The following is a 17,630-nucleotide window of genomic DNA, read 5'->3' on the forward strand; positions in this document are numbered from 1 at the left end:
GATCCACAGGAGGGTCCTGAGGGTCCGGACCCCACCCCCCCTTTTCACCAGAAAATTCCAATACTTTTCTTTTAATGCAGTATTGTACTCGGCCATTTTTGTAATGTAGTTTGTATTGACCAAAATTCAATTGATAATATATTGGTCCCCCCAGCTGGGTGGGCTCACTGTGCTCGCCATGTTCCCCCACCCACAACTTCTTGGACCCCCTTTGAATATTTCTGGATCCACCCCTATTTAAGATATGTAAAGATTGTTTAGCTTCAAGTTATAGCCGTTTATTGTATAGAAGATTAATGAATGGATTTAAAATATACTTTTTTGTATTCCAGTTACTGAAAATACAACATAGTCTAAAAAAAAAATCCAAATAACTCCTGTTACTTGTTCCACTGTTCAATATTATGATTCGACTTGCCCAACATATGGTTTTCTTTCTCTTTATTAATTAGTATTTATATTATGCATAAAACTGATATAACATGTGCCAAATCATACTGGATTTAAAAAAAAATAAAAATAGCAAGTTTTGTGCAGCAGCTCTTATATAAGTACTGTACATGTAACTTGCTCCAAAAAGTATCTTTATGTAGAAGTTCGATATATTTCAAAATTAACACTGTAACTCATGTTGTCTTGGTAGAGTTGTCAAAATCCTCCGTCCATTGTGTCATATTGTACTGCGCACATCATAGTCATTCCTAAAACCCCCTCTAATTCATATTACGCAACATAACATTCAAATCCACCGCGCTTGTAGGAGCTCAGAGAACGGGAAACAATGTTAAAGGATAACTCACCTACTCAATGCTACTGAATCATTTGTTGAATTGTACCCAGGTACGGTTATATAATATTAATTGTATGTATTCATAGCATTAAGGAGAACTCAAAGTATCTAGATAAGATTATTGGGAAAGTTCAGTTGATCCGGACTAGTGTACTTTAGGGCTAAGTGTAGACCGTGGTTTGAAGGTCATACTATTTATGTCTGTGAACGTGTAACGAACATAACTTCCGCAGATATCATATGAAAATTTATGAGAACAATGATCTGGAAAAAGGATAAATGTATCAGAACTATGTGAGGTGTTGGAAGTGACCCAGAAACTATACTTGAAAGGAAATATCTTGTATGCATCAGTGTGAACTTAATATACCTCGTATCCTCGGGTGACGTATACCCACAACAGGTACAGTGATCAGAGAATCTTATGTCTGTGTTCAAATGGTGCAATGTGTGAGAGGAGGATCCCTAATTACAGTTTTAAGTGAAGTGGATATACCCACGCGATGGGCATTCGGTTTTTGTTTCAGGGTAGCGTCCTTTGTGCCCGGCCTACAGGTGTGAGTTGTTGATATAGCCCAATGAATTTACCCACGAACTAGCAAACCAGAATCTTACCTTAGTGTGTAATTTAGGATTAAAATAAGTATTTATAAGACATGAGGTTACAATATATGGGAAAGTGTTCATGTGGGAACCATAAGAAATCAAAGGGAAAATTAAAGATTGGAAACTGTAGGCCTCAACAGAGAGGAGCGGGGGGCATCGGCCTTCAGAATCCTTCGCTCTCTCATCAAACTTAGGTCCCCGCGCGCTCTGACCTCACCAGCAAGGCGGCCATTACCCCCGTGAGCGTCCCACCATGTGAGATGACTACTTCCAGCTATGCTATGCCACTGTGAACCTGTGGATTCCCGGCATACCACCACAAATGAGTAGGAATACATAATGAAATATGAGAAACTCCGCGGTCGTCACTTGGAGCGACCTATAATACCAGGCGTAGAAACAGTACTGGTATATCTCTTGGTGAAACCCTCGTCTCTACCCACCGAGGGCGGTGTGCAAACGAGGTGCCTGATATGTGGATCTAGAAATTACAAGGAGTCCCATACTTGCAGGTGTGGTGTGTAACAGGTGTGGTGAGATGGTGCTACTATGTATGATAACCTAAGGGGCTATATTCCATACAGGTGGAGCAGTCTGACATGTTGAGGGTTATTGTAAGAAGAAATGACCGAGGTAAGGAGGTCACTCATTGTTATGCAATAAGTATGTGGATGACACGCAACTAATGTAGGACGTCTGCTGTCGAGCCGGTTAACCAGAATCATCGTTGTTCTTCTGAGGAAGGCCAACTCACTTGTATTTTAACGGAATGCAGTATGTTATAAGGAATAAATTAGTTAAGACCTGTTATGGTTTCACCCTTTTTTCCTCTTATCGATCTGGTCAATGAAAAACCTAACCCAATGCCTCGTTCACTCTGGCCGCTACCTAACGAGCTACATACTGCCCAGAAGGGGTCTGGTGGCAGCAACCTTTAAAATTAAGACTATAGTTAAGTTATCCCCCTTAGAATTAGTGACCCCAGAATCTGGCAGTATAATATTGTCTAACGCAAAATCATAACGATACTTTTTAGAACAAATTACTGTTAGCTCATTTCTGGAAGGGTTACTATATACCCACATCTGTTCTCGAGGGGTCACTATACTTTATATCCACACATGTTTTTGTAGCCATGGCCTTGTTTTGAAGAGCAAGGGAGTAATCATCAAAAAATAGGGAGTTAAAGAGATTTGAAGCTTTCATTGGGTTTGTCAACATGTTATATTTATCATCCTTGTGTTTCTAGTTGATCATTACATGGCATCAGTTATCTGCAAACATTAATTATAATCTGTAAGTAGTCATCCCTCATCTTTACAGTAAATGAGAGCTCTACTGTATACAGTTTGTTATTATGAACATCATCAATACTAAATATAAAACATATATATCATAACGATACTCCATAACAGTGGCGGACTGGCCCACCGGGATACCGAGAAATTTCCCGGTGGGACCCAAAGTGATGGTTCCTTTGACTACGTTTTGGGATTAAGTGGGCCCTTTTAGACCCTTTTGAGTGGGTCCTTTTACAAGTTTTCCCGGTATAAATTTTTGACCCAGTCCGCCACTGCTCCATAAGTTACATCGTGTCTCACATCGGACTCACACACTGTGCCAAGACCCACCAACAACAAGGACAGATTCTTTACAAAATAAAATGTTCAGTACAATATGTATAAGGAAACCATTTATATAAGGCATATAGAACAGATAGAGAGTAAGTTTGAATATCTCAACTTAACTCAATTTTTAGGCTATATCGTATATTTTCTGCCCTTTTATTCTTATGGGAACTGCACCATGCTGGGGGTGTATGTATCCACATTGCCTGGCAGTGTAATAAAAGAAAACATGCTAAAAACAGACATAGAAAATTGAAAATTGAGAAACCAGGTGATACATCCTTGCTATTGTAAACTCCTCATATTATGTCAAGAACTGTATCTAAATTCTATGTAAAGATTACAAAATAACTCATTATGAGATCCTAAATATGGCTCCTTCTTCCCTATGTGGTAAAAATGTGATTATTTAGTATACCCCCCTGTATGTACAGATAAACTTTCTGAGTGCAACATGCACAACTAAATGTTTCCTAAAGAACTTGAAGGAGCCTTGTATTATATACGTATATTTTATACTGACAAATATTTTGTAACAAGTCATATACTGTATGTACACACCATATATACACCAATTTTACATACCATATACACATAGATACACTGTAATAATCACAATATACACATTGTACACATCTGGCTAATCCACATAACGTTCACATAATATGTACTGTATATATGCATACAGTGATCAAACCGGCACTTGTAACATTACACTTACGAGAATGATATAAAGTGAGGAATTATTTGTTCCACTACAACCTCAGGAATTTATTTTCTAATTATCTATTCTTTATCAATCAACAATATCAACCGTGTTAAGAGGCAGTATTGGATTCTTATTCTAACTATTTTACTATGCAATATTCGTCACACTAAAAATCTCATAAAGTTAAAGTAAACCAAACTCTTTTACCTATCTTTGTGTATTTTTCCACACTGGGTAATAATATCTCATCTTTGTGTTAAAATCATATGAAAATAGATATCTGAATTCCTTCCCATCACCTTAATAACTTGACTGACTGAGGATAACTATAAGAGGCTCTTACATGGAACATAATTAATATCTTAAGGTTACATTTTCTATTACTTGTCAGTGTGGATAACTATGATATTTTCAGTCCATTGTGAAAAAAGAAAGAAAGAGAAACCAGTCCTTCACTACATTAAGCTTCATTTTAGTATGATAACAGTAGCTTTCTGAACACCAATGCTGTGTTTGGGATATATATATATATATATATATATATATATATATATATATATATATATATATATATATATATATATATATATATATATATATATATATATATATATATATATATATATATATATATATACTGGTATACAGTATATTAGTGACTATAGCACACAAACACGGATTTGGAAATGGTGAAAAAGTATAAAATTCTAATTCTAAAGTGCAGCTGTACAAAGTCTATTCAGGAAATAAATTATTGTATATAAGTCTACTAAACCTGACGATATTTACTGTACCTGTGAACAATAAGTGACAGAGAGGATATTGGAGGGCCTGTGTGTAGAAGTTCTTTGTGAAACATTTTCTTCAATTTGTTTTAGTGATGCTACAAGATACACTTTCCAGACTATGACATTATGAAATTAACACCTTTACCTAACATATAGAAATAACCAACACTATTTAAAAGTATATTTGATATGAGGAGATTCTATTAAATTAAGTCTGACAAGAAATTACAGTATTCAAACATAATTACTCCTTTATCAATATAATCAATACAGGTGTAGATTGGTTCATCTTTGTTGCAGGGAGTCTGCCAGGGTGAAATGGGTCTTGAAGAACGAAAAGAAATCTATAAAGTACCAAAGTGGAAGAGATTACATGATGATTAGCCCCTAGTTTATTTCATCTGGTGATTAAATACCTAAATGTTGCTTGAGACAGTTAGAGTGTAGGTTAGGTTTGCTAAGCTTAAGGTGAAATAAATTGGGTTGAAGATTACTCGTGCTTACTGCAAGTGTCTACTTTCGTCTTTTACTTTATTTTGCTTTATGCTCTTCGTCATTGTTCAGCCTGTTAGCTCCTTGGATGATAGGTCACATCTCTGTTGCACACTGTTAGCAAGTACTGTACTGTATTGGGCATGAAAAATGTAAACAAGTGAAGCATCTTATAACACCACTAAAATAAATTTAAAAAATATACCTGTACATAACATTTATAAGAATTTCATGAAATAGTAATAGTATTTGTTTAGTTAACTCTATATGAATATACAGTCCCTAAAAAAAGTGCACAATAAAACATCCATCTAACAGACTACGTACAGTATATGGAGAGGGAAGTCCATTAGATCTTCGGTCCGTTACATGTGAAACCCCATCTAACTGACAACAGCTTATCCATTACAGTATATTAAAAGTCCATGAGACGAAGGTTTCACTGTTGTGTAAACTGGAAATTATTTTTAGTGAACTTAATGTTATAATTGACTATATATCTGTCTCTACAAATAATATTCAGAATGTCTTGAGGAACAAATCCTTTAAGAAATAAACATTAACCCAGATGTTTGTAAAACAATTGCAAAGAAAATAATAAGAGTTCTGTAGAATCTTACACAGTATTCTTTGTACATATGATCATATATTTATTATCATAATTATTCATCAATACACTATAATTTTAGTGGTTATACCAGATTGAGGAGTGAGTTAGTAAATATGGTCACAATATGAGGTACAGTTGCAGACAAAAGTTCGTTCCCTGTAGTGAAACTAATTCACGGGAATGAATCTCCAAAGTGACACACAGTATCCTGACTGTCATCTGGTGCAGGTGTGCTGATTCATCTCATCTAGGGTCAATGCTGTTTCAGTTTGGGAGTGAGCGAACTTTCGACCCCAACTGTCCAACAACTGTATAATGACCTAACTTTACACTATGTACTGTATATTACAACATGTACTACTGTCATGCAGTTTTAAAAAATATATCAACACCATTACCACACACAGAGAACTATTATCACTAATGGAAGTACAGTTAATTTTGAACTACAAGTAAAGAGTATTAAAGTTTTGGCCACAGGATATTTGGCTCTTTGAAAATTAAAACAAAATTGTACACAGTTTAATATCAGAGATTATTGGTCACATTGAATCATCGGAGGCACTGCCATAGGAGAGTGGATAACCTCCTTCGTTATGTTACGGATCTTATGTTACGGATCTTATGTTACATTTCTTTGGTTACTTATATGCACAGAGAACCTCTTTATGCCTCCACTACATAGTACAGTATAGTGTTAAGACTCCCTATCCGTTTCTTAACCCTAAACAACAACCATCATCAGCGGAAGTTTCATGTTCTTTGCATTCCTTTTGTGCCTTTGGGGGAAGTGGGGAATCCTTTGTTACTAGTTAAGGGTAAGGATTAATGCTATTCTTCCCAATTTCTGCCTCACTGAACACATATCATGATACTGTACGTACTTGTAAAACGAGGCTCTGGTACATATCATATTCTTGGGAAAAATTCCTATATAAAGTGGTTGTTAGATCAGTGGAGTCGCGAGTCACTCAGTGTGTGGCGTGGGTAGTAAGTATTCCACCTGCCGTCCTTTTGGGTAATTATAAAAAAGAAGAAGAAAAGAAACAGTTCCTAATCAACTTTTATTTAGATTATGTTAGATGTGTGAAATGTGTTTAATGAATACTATGAACAGAAAACTTATTTAATGTTATACAGTATTTGCTTTTATTCCAGGTACTTTAATTTCAGATTACTTTTCTTGAATTAAGTTCAACTTATCAAATAATGTCTGTGTGATAATGGCTCTCTAGCCCCCTATGCACCAGCTTTCTGTTATTACATAGTCTTGTATCTTATGACAGTCAAGTCGTGATTGTATTACTTGTACTACTTACATCATTCGAATCAAAAGAAATTTTCAACATTTGACAAATGGTGAGGAGGATCAAATACTGTACAATAGTAACTAAAATAAAGAGTAAGATTCTTCATATGCTGTAACATAGGCTCCTGACTAATGTAAACAAATTTTGGTCACTCATCACGTATGAACAAGGGGATAAAAACAAAGAAAGATAATGAATCCGTACAAAATTAATATAATAGAAAACTGAGATAAGAGGGGTTATACTGCAGTAAACCTTGAAGGTTAATGCGGGCCATGAGATTGTGTATGTGTGTCAGGTCGCCAAGTGGGCTGCGTTGTGAATCTGTGCAGAAAAATCTGCTTTAACCTCGAGGTGTTTTTTTTTGTCGATTCCTATGTTAATTACCAACACGTGTACTGTTGCCCACAGGTATAATGTTCCACCCCTCGGTGGCCTTTCCGAACATGTGGCAACATAGGAATCACTTTATGAATGAATCGGTAACATGAGGAGAGCAGCTGTTGGCAAATACTCTCCTCACATTACAGATTTCATTTATAAAGTAATTCCAACATTTACCGGTAATTGGCTAACGAGGCCCCAGATAATTCTATTCAGCTCGTAGGGTATCCCATACACAGGGGGTTAAAACCTGTGTCAATTAATGCATTCAGTGCAGTAATGCATTAACATTATAACAATATAACGTCATTGTCCATACTAATTATTTCAATAGATAAAAAGTAATGAATGAGTAATGTTAGTGGAATAAAATACTTGCTGAACTTATATCATGTCATATCTGTAATAATATCTCATATGAACTGCTGGCCAAACTGTGGATGGTATAATGCCCCGAGACTCAGTGTGCTTAACATGCTTGTTAAAATATAAACATCCAAACCCAATGCAGTTTATTGTGTGAAAGATGGTACAATGGGATATGATAAAGAGGGTTTGAATCCAGAGGTCAATGATATCACTGCAGCATCACTGAACACATGAATGGAGTTTTTCATATATATATATATATATACAATATAAAATATGCAAAAATAATTGTCATTACAGTAGTAGGAAGTGATTGTATTTATTATAAACATAAGACTTGCATTAAGTGATTCTAAAGTACCAATTACAGTTAAACTGGCCAAAAAGAGTTAAAACTTTTACTATGCAACACAGAGAGAGAGGTAATTTTACTCAGTCATAAGAAAACAGCAATTATGGAATAGAATAATCATACTTTCACTAATGTAATCATGCATAACATTCCAAAGTTCATTATGTAGTGTTATAGAGAGTGAGTTACTCGCTGGTAGCCTTGGTGTTATGCTGATTTAACTCATATCTGCTAGACAATGAAAAAGAGAGAGAGAGAGAGAGTGAGAGAGAGAGAGAGAGAGAGAGAGAGAGAGAGAGAGAGAGAGAGAGAGAGAGAACAGATATATCGGCAATACTCTAAGACTACCAGTGATTGAATCATCCTCATCATACATAACTATATCCTGAAAAATTACCATACTGTGCCAGCTGTTACTGTCCGAATGTCTTTCTCCTTATGTGGCAACAACCAACATTAACCAGAACACAATTAAAGAACAAAATCTTTACCTCATATACAGTAATGGAATGTACTGGTATTATTCAGTCGAAATTTGATGCTAGGTTTACCAGTGCATAATCAAAAGGATTTGTCATATTTCTGATGATTTATGAGTTCAAACTAAAACAACATTCATACTATTTCCCACAAATTGTTAAAAGAGAAAATTTGAATAATGATACGAGTCGAGGTTTAGTGCATTATATTAAGAAAAAAAGAAATTACATTTCAGTGAATTTTGTTATGTAAGAATATTTCTACTGGTAGACATATGGTAGCCAAATGGGATCTAGGAAACTTAGGAACCCCAGCTTATTTCACCTGATGATTAAACACCGTAATGTTTAATATGAGGTTGGGTTGGGTTAGCATTAAGGTATTATTCATCGGGTGAATAAACACAGGTTCCTTCCTAATCCTCATGACATCCACTAAATGTGTTAATTGCAAAATGTATATAAAAGTCAGGTTGATAATTTGACTATAAAAATAATATCCTTAATCTCTTTTGGCAGTTCTCTATATTGCCAAATAATTTTTGACTGATATTTCTGATAATCTCAAAAAGTCAATACGTATTTTAGCATACAGTATTCTCTAGCCATATTAATTAGCAGAAGCAATTTTCAAAAATATTTTAATATGTCTCACTTTTAACTGCATATATGTTTAAGATGATTATGCACTATAGGGGCAGCACTATATAATACTTATTTAAGAAAATAATTCAAATATTATGAAATATATAATTCTGACAGATCAGAAAATAATATACGTACTGTATCTAAAATTTCACCACTAACAAAAATAATCTAGCCAGGGGTATACAATTATTCAATATCATTATGCATATTTAGTTAACTACAGAAGTGTAATAATCTCCATTGGCTGGAATCCCTGTTAGCCGGAACTCTCCAATACCCGGAATTGAAATTGGCTCAGAATTTTTCCAAGAAAACTGTGAACGAGTTTCCGAGGTTGAAAATGAAGTGCCTTTTCTGAGAAAATTCTAGAAAATCTCTCCCAAAAATTTCTTTCCAGGGCCTGGGAGTAAATTGAAAGGTTAAAATCAAGCACATTTTTTTTAGAATTCCAAAATTAAATTTCTCCAATTTTTTTCCTGGTCTGTGAGCAAGTGTGCAATGTGTAATTCTGAAAACTCCAGAATCTCTCTCCAAAATGTTTTGTTCTGGGAACAAATTCCAAGGTTAATAAAGCACAATTTCTGGAAACTTCCCAGTAACCGGAAAAACTCTGGATATGTGTGATTTTACTGGGTTTGAGAGTTATCTTGTTACCCAGAAATTTCTCATCCTGGAAGAGCTCTGCACCAATTACTCCAGGTAACGGAGATATCACTTTGTAATTAATTATTTTAGCTGTTTTTAAATACAGAAAATGGATGTACATTTCCATAGTTCTGAACCCATAACCCAATTAGTTTTTGTGTCTACTGTTGTAATAATAGCACTATATTAGTTATTTGATGTCAGACTAAGACAAACTAACATACTTTAATTAAATCACACAAAAAAGTAATTAATGTATTCCTTAGCCAATCAGATCATTGTATTAGTCCTAATATACTGTATCTAAATAATACAAAAAAGTAAATAATATTTTCCTTAGCCAAACAGATCATCGTATTAGTCCTGAGGGGGAGCGGAGGTGGGAGCGAGAGATGAGACCAGTGCGGTAGTCGACGGGTTCTGGCTGCTGACGGGGCTGGTTCCGTTTTCTATGCCGGCCCCAACTGAGAGAAAATGGAATAATCATTAGGAAAGCAAAGCCAAAGTGGTAATACCATACACATGTGGTTTCACTACTTACTAGAGAAAAGATTAAATTGTAAATAGTGAGTGTACCGAGGTAGACATTAAGACTGGTGGTACAGTACAGCATAAGAAGCAGAAAATGCCAGAATTAGAGCAAACCTGGAAGCAAGCATTACATAACACTTCTTCATACTAAAAACTGGGATGGGCCTAAATACCAAAAAGCAATTACTTGTACATAGTGTGGGTTTAATACATCATGCTGCTAGATAAAATTAAGTATGAAAGTCATATACTTAAGGAATCTCTCTGGTAACTCTTGACTAAAATTACCAGGCAAAGTAAATCCATCCAGTACTTGTTTCCCTCTAAGAAATATAATAATAGGCATTCATATAAGTACTATAGGCTGATTCACCTGCTGGTAGCCCTAGCGCCTTGTTAATACATCCTTTATTTATATGTGTGTGTGTGTGTGTGTGTAAGAGAGAGAGAGAGAGAATATACAACATTAAAGACCTTCACCCAAAAACACACATAAAAGCGAAGTAAAAAAAAGTAAAAGTATAAATCAGATATATTTCCGAAACTCTAGTTCTACCAGCGAGTGAATCACCCTATAAATTTAAATTTCATATCAGGTGTTTTCATCATTACCATTCTCTAGTTCTGGCACATGCATGGGTAAGAGGGTGAGAATCATAAACAAATCCCTGTAAAATAATCACCTAAATATTTAGCCTCAGCAAAGTGTAAGCAAATATATCATGGGTATAATACAGTACCACACAGGGTAATTTATTTTTTATTTAAGAACCCTGAATAATTACTGTATATTAGGATGTACAGATGCTTGCACGTATACCTGGTACAGTACAGTGGCTGGCGCATTTTGAGAGATGTGGGTCCTCTACGTTTGTTTACATCATATTACTTTTACTTTTGCCTTTATCCTCTTTGCCATTCATTGGCTCATTGGCCACTTGGGCAGTTGGTCACAACTCTGTTATGCACTGGCTCCTGAGTGTATCTGAACCTAGAATGAATCTAAGGAATGTCACAATAGTAGCCAGGTTAAGGTTGCTAGATAAGCATTCCTGACAGAGTTGCCACATCTCAAAAAAATACACCAACTACTGTACCAAGTACAAGGGTAGGTGAATACAATAAACAAGAACCTGAAAATAAGAAGGTTGATATGATCAGACTTTATTCCTACTGATTTCAGGTTCCTGTTTATTACACATCCTAAAATATAGTACTGTAATCATTTAGGGTTCTTGAATAAAAAAATGAAAATGTACAGTATAAAGTAAATATGATTAAGATTCCAACACAGTCTAATTAATCTTTGAATCAGTATGAGCATTAGCATGAATAATAACAGTAACAGTTCTACTTATCTAATGATGCCACGGTATATCATCCTAAAGTGACTACTGTATCGTGTTGTTGACAGTGCATAATGTTAATGTCTCAACAACAGTACAACCAAGGTATCTTCAGAGTGGTTTTAATGAAAGGAAATTAATAAATGTGAGATGAGTTTTCTTCTCTAATGTTACCAGTGATACAGAGAATAAAAGGAAATTGATTAGAGCAGAGGAGATGAAGACAGATGAAGGAACAAGTCTCTCCTTCCTGACAGAAGAAAAGAAAGCTAAGATAAATGAATGAGCAGTTAGGAATTAAACTTGTGAGGATCAAAGTGTGAAGATATCATGACTACTAGATAAGGTCCGTGTTGAGAGGTTGTTGTTCCAAAACTGTGAAGGTTGGAGGTGGTTAGATGGAAAGTGCATTATAAATAAAGTGTATATTTATCATAAGCTCCAAATTATTCTTATTTCACAGTAAAATCAATTATTCCTTGATTGCACTATTTCATGTCTTTTGGGATATATACCTATTCCCAGTTAGTTTATCATGTTAAAAAAAAAATAAAAAAAATACATTCTATTAAAAGTCTTTGCTACAATAAAAAGATTACTGTACAGCCTAATTTTCCAAGAATCATTTATTTCATGCCAAGAACTGTTTCAGTATGATTATATATTAGAAAACTTTTGAAGGCGTGTGATTGAAATTCATATCAATATAGAAAGAGAGTTTTCGACTCATTAACAAGTCACTATGGCATTACAGTACTGTAGGGAAGTTTTAACCAATGGCCAAACTAAATAATAATGGTTATAACTCACGGTACTTGTAAATTAAGAAGATTCTACACTTTGTCACACCACAAGTATTTATGTTCTATGCCATAACACAACTACAATGCATAAATAAAATTCAATGTCACTGCTGCAGTACGAAGGCTCTAGTGCCCCAAGTCACAGTCACAATCAGGGTACAGTATTCCTGGAAATCAAGTAACAGGTTACACATCAACTTCTCATTAATCTGAGTGGAATGAGAGTCTCTGTGGCAAGAAGTGTGTTAGTCCAGTATACTTAATAAAGAATGGAAAATTCAACTCTAATGTTATCTAAAACCCTGTAAAATTTCTGCTGATTGTTGAACAAACTCAGGCTCCCACATAGTGAATATATGCTGGCTACCCATTTCACTACTGCCACCCACTAACAACGAGGATACAAACTGCCTATTGGAACAAGAATCCAACCAAGTACATACTTGAATATGTGTTGTGCATAAAATTATGTATGTACAAAAATACACACACAAACACTGACAGATGCAGTCATACACTCAGTCATGAACATGTATGAATGTACTATACACTGTACTGTATGTACACACTTATCCACATGTGTATTCATATGAATATACACACTTACAAATATTTACTTACATACAGTCCTAAAAATGTATAATGTACACAGTCTCCCTCACTCTTTCTCTTAAAAAAACCAAATGTGCATATGGGTACACACACACACATGCATGCACGCACACACGCATACCCGCATACACACAATCTCTGTCTCTAGTACATAATGTTTAAAATTGTGGAAGTTACATAGTGAACAATATTTTCAGATACATCATATGAATAGAATTCAGAAATCTATTACAGCACAGACCCTTAGAGCACATCCTCGAATATTCCTCAACTTAACTTCACAAACAAACTAAGAAGAATATAACCAAGATCCTTATCTTATATTTCACTATGGTGTGGTCATAATAGAATCCCAATTATGGCTCCAACAGAGGCAATTTATCCTTTAGAAATTTCTAAACAGGAAAAAGAAAAAATGAGGCTTACCGGTGTCTACGTAACATCCAAAATATAATAAGTTGGATTCCAAGAAGCTAAGCCAGGATTGCAATATGCCAGGTAGATAGGGTACAAATTATGGTGGCAGTTTACATGAGGACAATGGAAAACAGACCACAGACCACACTTAAACATGCCCTGAGACTCACACAGTCCAAGTTAGTACTACAGTATCTGGATGTTTTAAACATTTTGAGTCACAGTTCCCCACTGTCAGTTTAGAAGCTATAGGTACAGTCACTTGCACTTATACCTGGTATAGTGTCTGGTGTATTTTGTGAGGTGTGGCAACTCTGTGTTTGTTTTCATCGTATTAAAACTCCTGGAATGGTCCTAAAGGAACGTTACAATAGTAGCCAGACTAAGGATGCTAGACAAGCATTCCACTGAGTTGCCACATCTCACAAAATGCACCAGCCACTGTACCAGGTATAAGTGCAGGTGCTTGTATCTCCTGAACACAAATCACATCTTAACATAAAGTTGTGACATCTATGTTTGTTAAAAATATATCATTATCTCAAATGGTTGAAATTACACTCATGGTAAATATTTGTTCAGGAGAGTATGGGAGGGTAGCTGGCTGAGAGACGGCATAGACACAAGTGATATGACATTCTATATATTGACATATATAGTACCAGACTATATTTACTTTTTGGTATAGTCTTTATCACATTTACATGAACTTAGACATTCCACCAGTCAAAGTAACAGCTACAACATAAATATTTTAGTGACACTTCTGTATCAATGAAGTAGGTAACAGAACATTCAAAAAGCCTACATAAACAATATAACAAAATGTATTGGACATCCCACAGAAGTCTATTCATGCCTAAAAAATAAGAACTTGGACACTGCAAGGACTCATTCCACATCTAGAACATGAACATTCATCTTGGTCTCCTGCAACAATGGCGCAAGAACCACTGTGTCAGTCCTCCAACCACCCACCGGAGGACCTTGGTGATGTACTCGGGCCAGTTGGCAGGGAAGAGAACCAGGAAGAACCCACACATGATTAGCACCACACCAGCCAGCTTCATGCCCTCAAATTTGACGCCATACCACTTGATGTCCAAGGCTGAAAATGTAATTAGGACTTTGATTACATGCCACTGACATTCCCACATAAACGATTGACATCCTAACCTAATCTACCCAAACATAATCTACCACTTACTTTTTATCATTCTTGCCATTGATCAGTTCGTTAGCTGCTTGCGCTGTCAGTCATGTCTCTGTTACACACTGTTGGCAAGTACTGGGCATGCACCGGCTCCTGAATGTATCTGAACCCGCTCCAGTGTTGGTCAAGTCTGGTCTTGAAACAGCTCACACTCGGTGCCGTCACAACACTCTCTGGCAGGTTGTTCCAAGAGTTGACAACTCTCACTCCGAAAAAGTTTGCCCTCACGGTTTTCTTGACTTGTGGCTTAATTAGTCATTACAAATAGGCTAGCATTCTACCTTCATTTAATACCGTTATTTTACAAGTATAATTAAATTGTATATATATGTTGTCTAGTCAATAAATATGCATGTGTAGAATAACTTTTTTCTTTATCTAAAATGGATATAATGGAAGAGAAACACATCATATGTGAAATAGGAGTGGAACCTGACACAACCTAACCAAATCTTAACTTATCCTAATTTTAATCTAATCTGATCTAACCTAACTTAATTTACTGTGACCAAACTTAACTTATCCTAATCTACCCTAACCCAACCTTACCTACCTAATTGAACCAATCCAAACCAATATACTGTACTAGGATTCCCAATAACAATCTGCAACAAAATGCATTTTGCAAATATTGACTAAAGTTCTTTTAGGTGAACCTTTGATTATTACAATTTATCTAGCTAAGGATATCTTTAATATAACTGTGCTGAATTAACTGTGTGATAATTATTCTATACCTACAGGTAGCTTATTATTATTATTATTATTATTATTATTATTATTATTATTACTACTATACAGTATTATTATCATCATTATTATTATTGCTACCAATTTTATCTTTACAATCAATAGTTCAAATAATTCTAAGACACTTTTCTTCTACGACGTTTCCCTCGCAAACGACCTCTATTATTATTATTATTTACTTTAAGTGATACTCGGTTGGTGTCTTTAATACTACGGTAAACTTTAAACCCATTCAAAGTCATTTAATTCCCGCCTTTAATCTCATTCAAAGTCATTTAAATACTGTTTTTAAACTCATTCATGAAACTTCATTTACATCCGTTTTCTTTGTTGCAATCAAAGAAAATGAAACTATTAGATGGGCAAACTTCTTTATTTCTTCTTATGCTTGTAAGTTATAGCAATTATTTTACTTTAGGTGTTCTTTTATTTTACCCTTTTCGCCACTGATCGGCCCGTTAGCCGCTTGGGAGGTCGGTCACGACTCTGTTAAGCGCTGTTGGACCTGTGGGCATGTACTGTACTAGATATCTGTTACACACTGTTGGCAACTTCCAAGTCCAAGGTGCCGTAAATCTTAAAACTAATGATAGAAATTGTAATTCATTGAACATATTCTGTCTCCTTTACTAAAACTGAAAAATAAGAAGCAAAGAACAAAAAGACAAAATATGAGCCTATGACATACATTATACAGTATAAGGAATGAGCCACATACTGTAGACCTAAAGTACTGTATAATGCTCCATATGAATCAGCCTGGACCCTCCTTGAGCTTCTACATACCTGCAGACACGGGTACAGCGAGGACGAGGCCAAGTGTGATAAATATCTCGAAGGTGAACGCTATGCCGAAGTTCCCCAGCAAGTTAGCAGCTGTGGAGGAAATAACCAGGAATTATCACACTGTCTGCTAGGAGTTTCACATGGCGGTGTTGTTTGAATCATAAAGTAAACCAAAGTAAAATGATTAGATATATAGATAGATAGATGGATATATAGATAAATATATAGATGGATAGATAGATAAATAGACGGATAGATAAATAGAAAGATAGAAAGATAGATGGATTGATGGATGGATGGATGGATGTGTGGATGGATGGATGGATGGACCAGACGAAATACTCCCCTCGTTAGCCGTTTGGTCGATCGGTCACGTCTCTGTTACGCACTGGGCAAGTACTGGGCATGCACCGGCTCCTGAATGTACCTGAACCTGCTCCAGTGTTGGTCAAGTCCTGTCTTGAAAGAGCTCACACTTGGTGCCGTCACAACACTTTCTGGCAGATTGTTCCAAGAGTTCACAACTCTCGCTCCGAAAAAGTTTGCCTTCATAGTTTTCTGAACTTGCGGCTTCTTCAATCTTGAGCTGTGACCCCTTGTGGGGCGAGCGTCCGCCAGCTCCAAGTATGGACACTCGACTGAGTAGTGCCCCTTGAGATGCTTATACACCTCAATTCGGTCACCCCTTGCCCGTCTATAGTATACACTCACCTAGTGAAAGTGCAGCAGCCACCAGCAAATTAGGCCAAGGTAGGTGACTCCACAGGACCGTCTCGTAGCCGCTGAAGTAGAAGGCGGCCACCAGAGGACTCAGCAGTATAGTGTTGAGCAGCGCGATGACTGTGAAGATGAGGCTGACTTGTCCGAAACTCGCCTCACCTATGACCTTCTTGAAGAGCACCTGTTGGCAGAACCTAGTTAGTTGTTGGCAGAACCTAGCTAGCTGTGGGTGGTAAGAGTTAACTGCTGGTAGAACCTAGTTAGCTGTGGTTGGTAAGAGTTAGCTGTATTAGGTAAGGGTGAGTTTTTTGGTAGTTTGCTTTCACAATTCTGCATCCACTGCCTGTCTGTTCCTGATTTTTTTAACCATGTTGTGTTCTGATGCATAGATTGAACTCATGATTAGCCACATATTTAATCTCTCTCTCTCTCTCTCTCTCTCTCTCTCTCTCTCTCTCTCTCTCTCTCTCTCTCTATTTATCCATCAGTAAATGAGGCACAACAGAAAACAGCCTGGATTAAACTGTTGATTTAAACACGTAAATAACAACAGTATCTTAGCCACAACGACCCCCCCTCCTTGGGAAATTACCCGCGTTCTTGGACCAAGAGACGAAAAACCATTCCCTTCTGTCCTTTACA

The 17,630-nt window shown here is 36.1% G+C and overlaps 1 protein-coding gene across 3 annotated transcripts in view; it reads right to left on the reverse strand.

The window, feature by feature from the left end:
- Nucleotides 1-2,584: 2,584 nt before the first annotated feature.
- Nucleotides 2,585-17,630, reverse strand: part of LOC121866923 (putative thiamine transporter SLC35F3) — an 88,720-nt gene continuing 73,674 nt past the window's right edge. For all 3 annotated transcript variants that reach the window (XM_042366675.1, XM_042366674.1, XM_042366673.1), the window contains 4 exons: nucleotides 16,980-17,169; nucleotides 16,269-16,358; nucleotides 14,498-14,627; nucleotides 2,585-10,274 (listed from right to left, as the gene is read on the reverse strand). In XM_042366675.1, the coding sequence (XP_042222609.1) occupies nucleotides 10,160-10,274; nucleotides 14,498-14,627; nucleotides 16,269-16,358; nucleotides 16,980-17,169 (525 nt within the window). In that variant the 3' untranslated portion in view covers nucleotides 2,585-10,159. The remainder of the gene's footprint in view (nucleotides 10,275-14,497; nucleotides 14,628-16,268; nucleotides 16,359-16,979; nucleotides 17,170-17,630) is intronic.

The sequence above is a fragment of the Homarus americanus genome, unplaced genomic scaffold, assembly GCF_018991925.1.
Source record: "Homarus americanus isolate GMGI-L3 unplaced genomic scaffold, GMGI_Hamer_2.0 scaffold850, whole genome shotgun sequence".
Lineage (NCBI taxonomy): Eukaryota > Metazoa > Arthropoda > Malacostraca > Decapoda > Nephropidae > Homarus > Homarus americanus.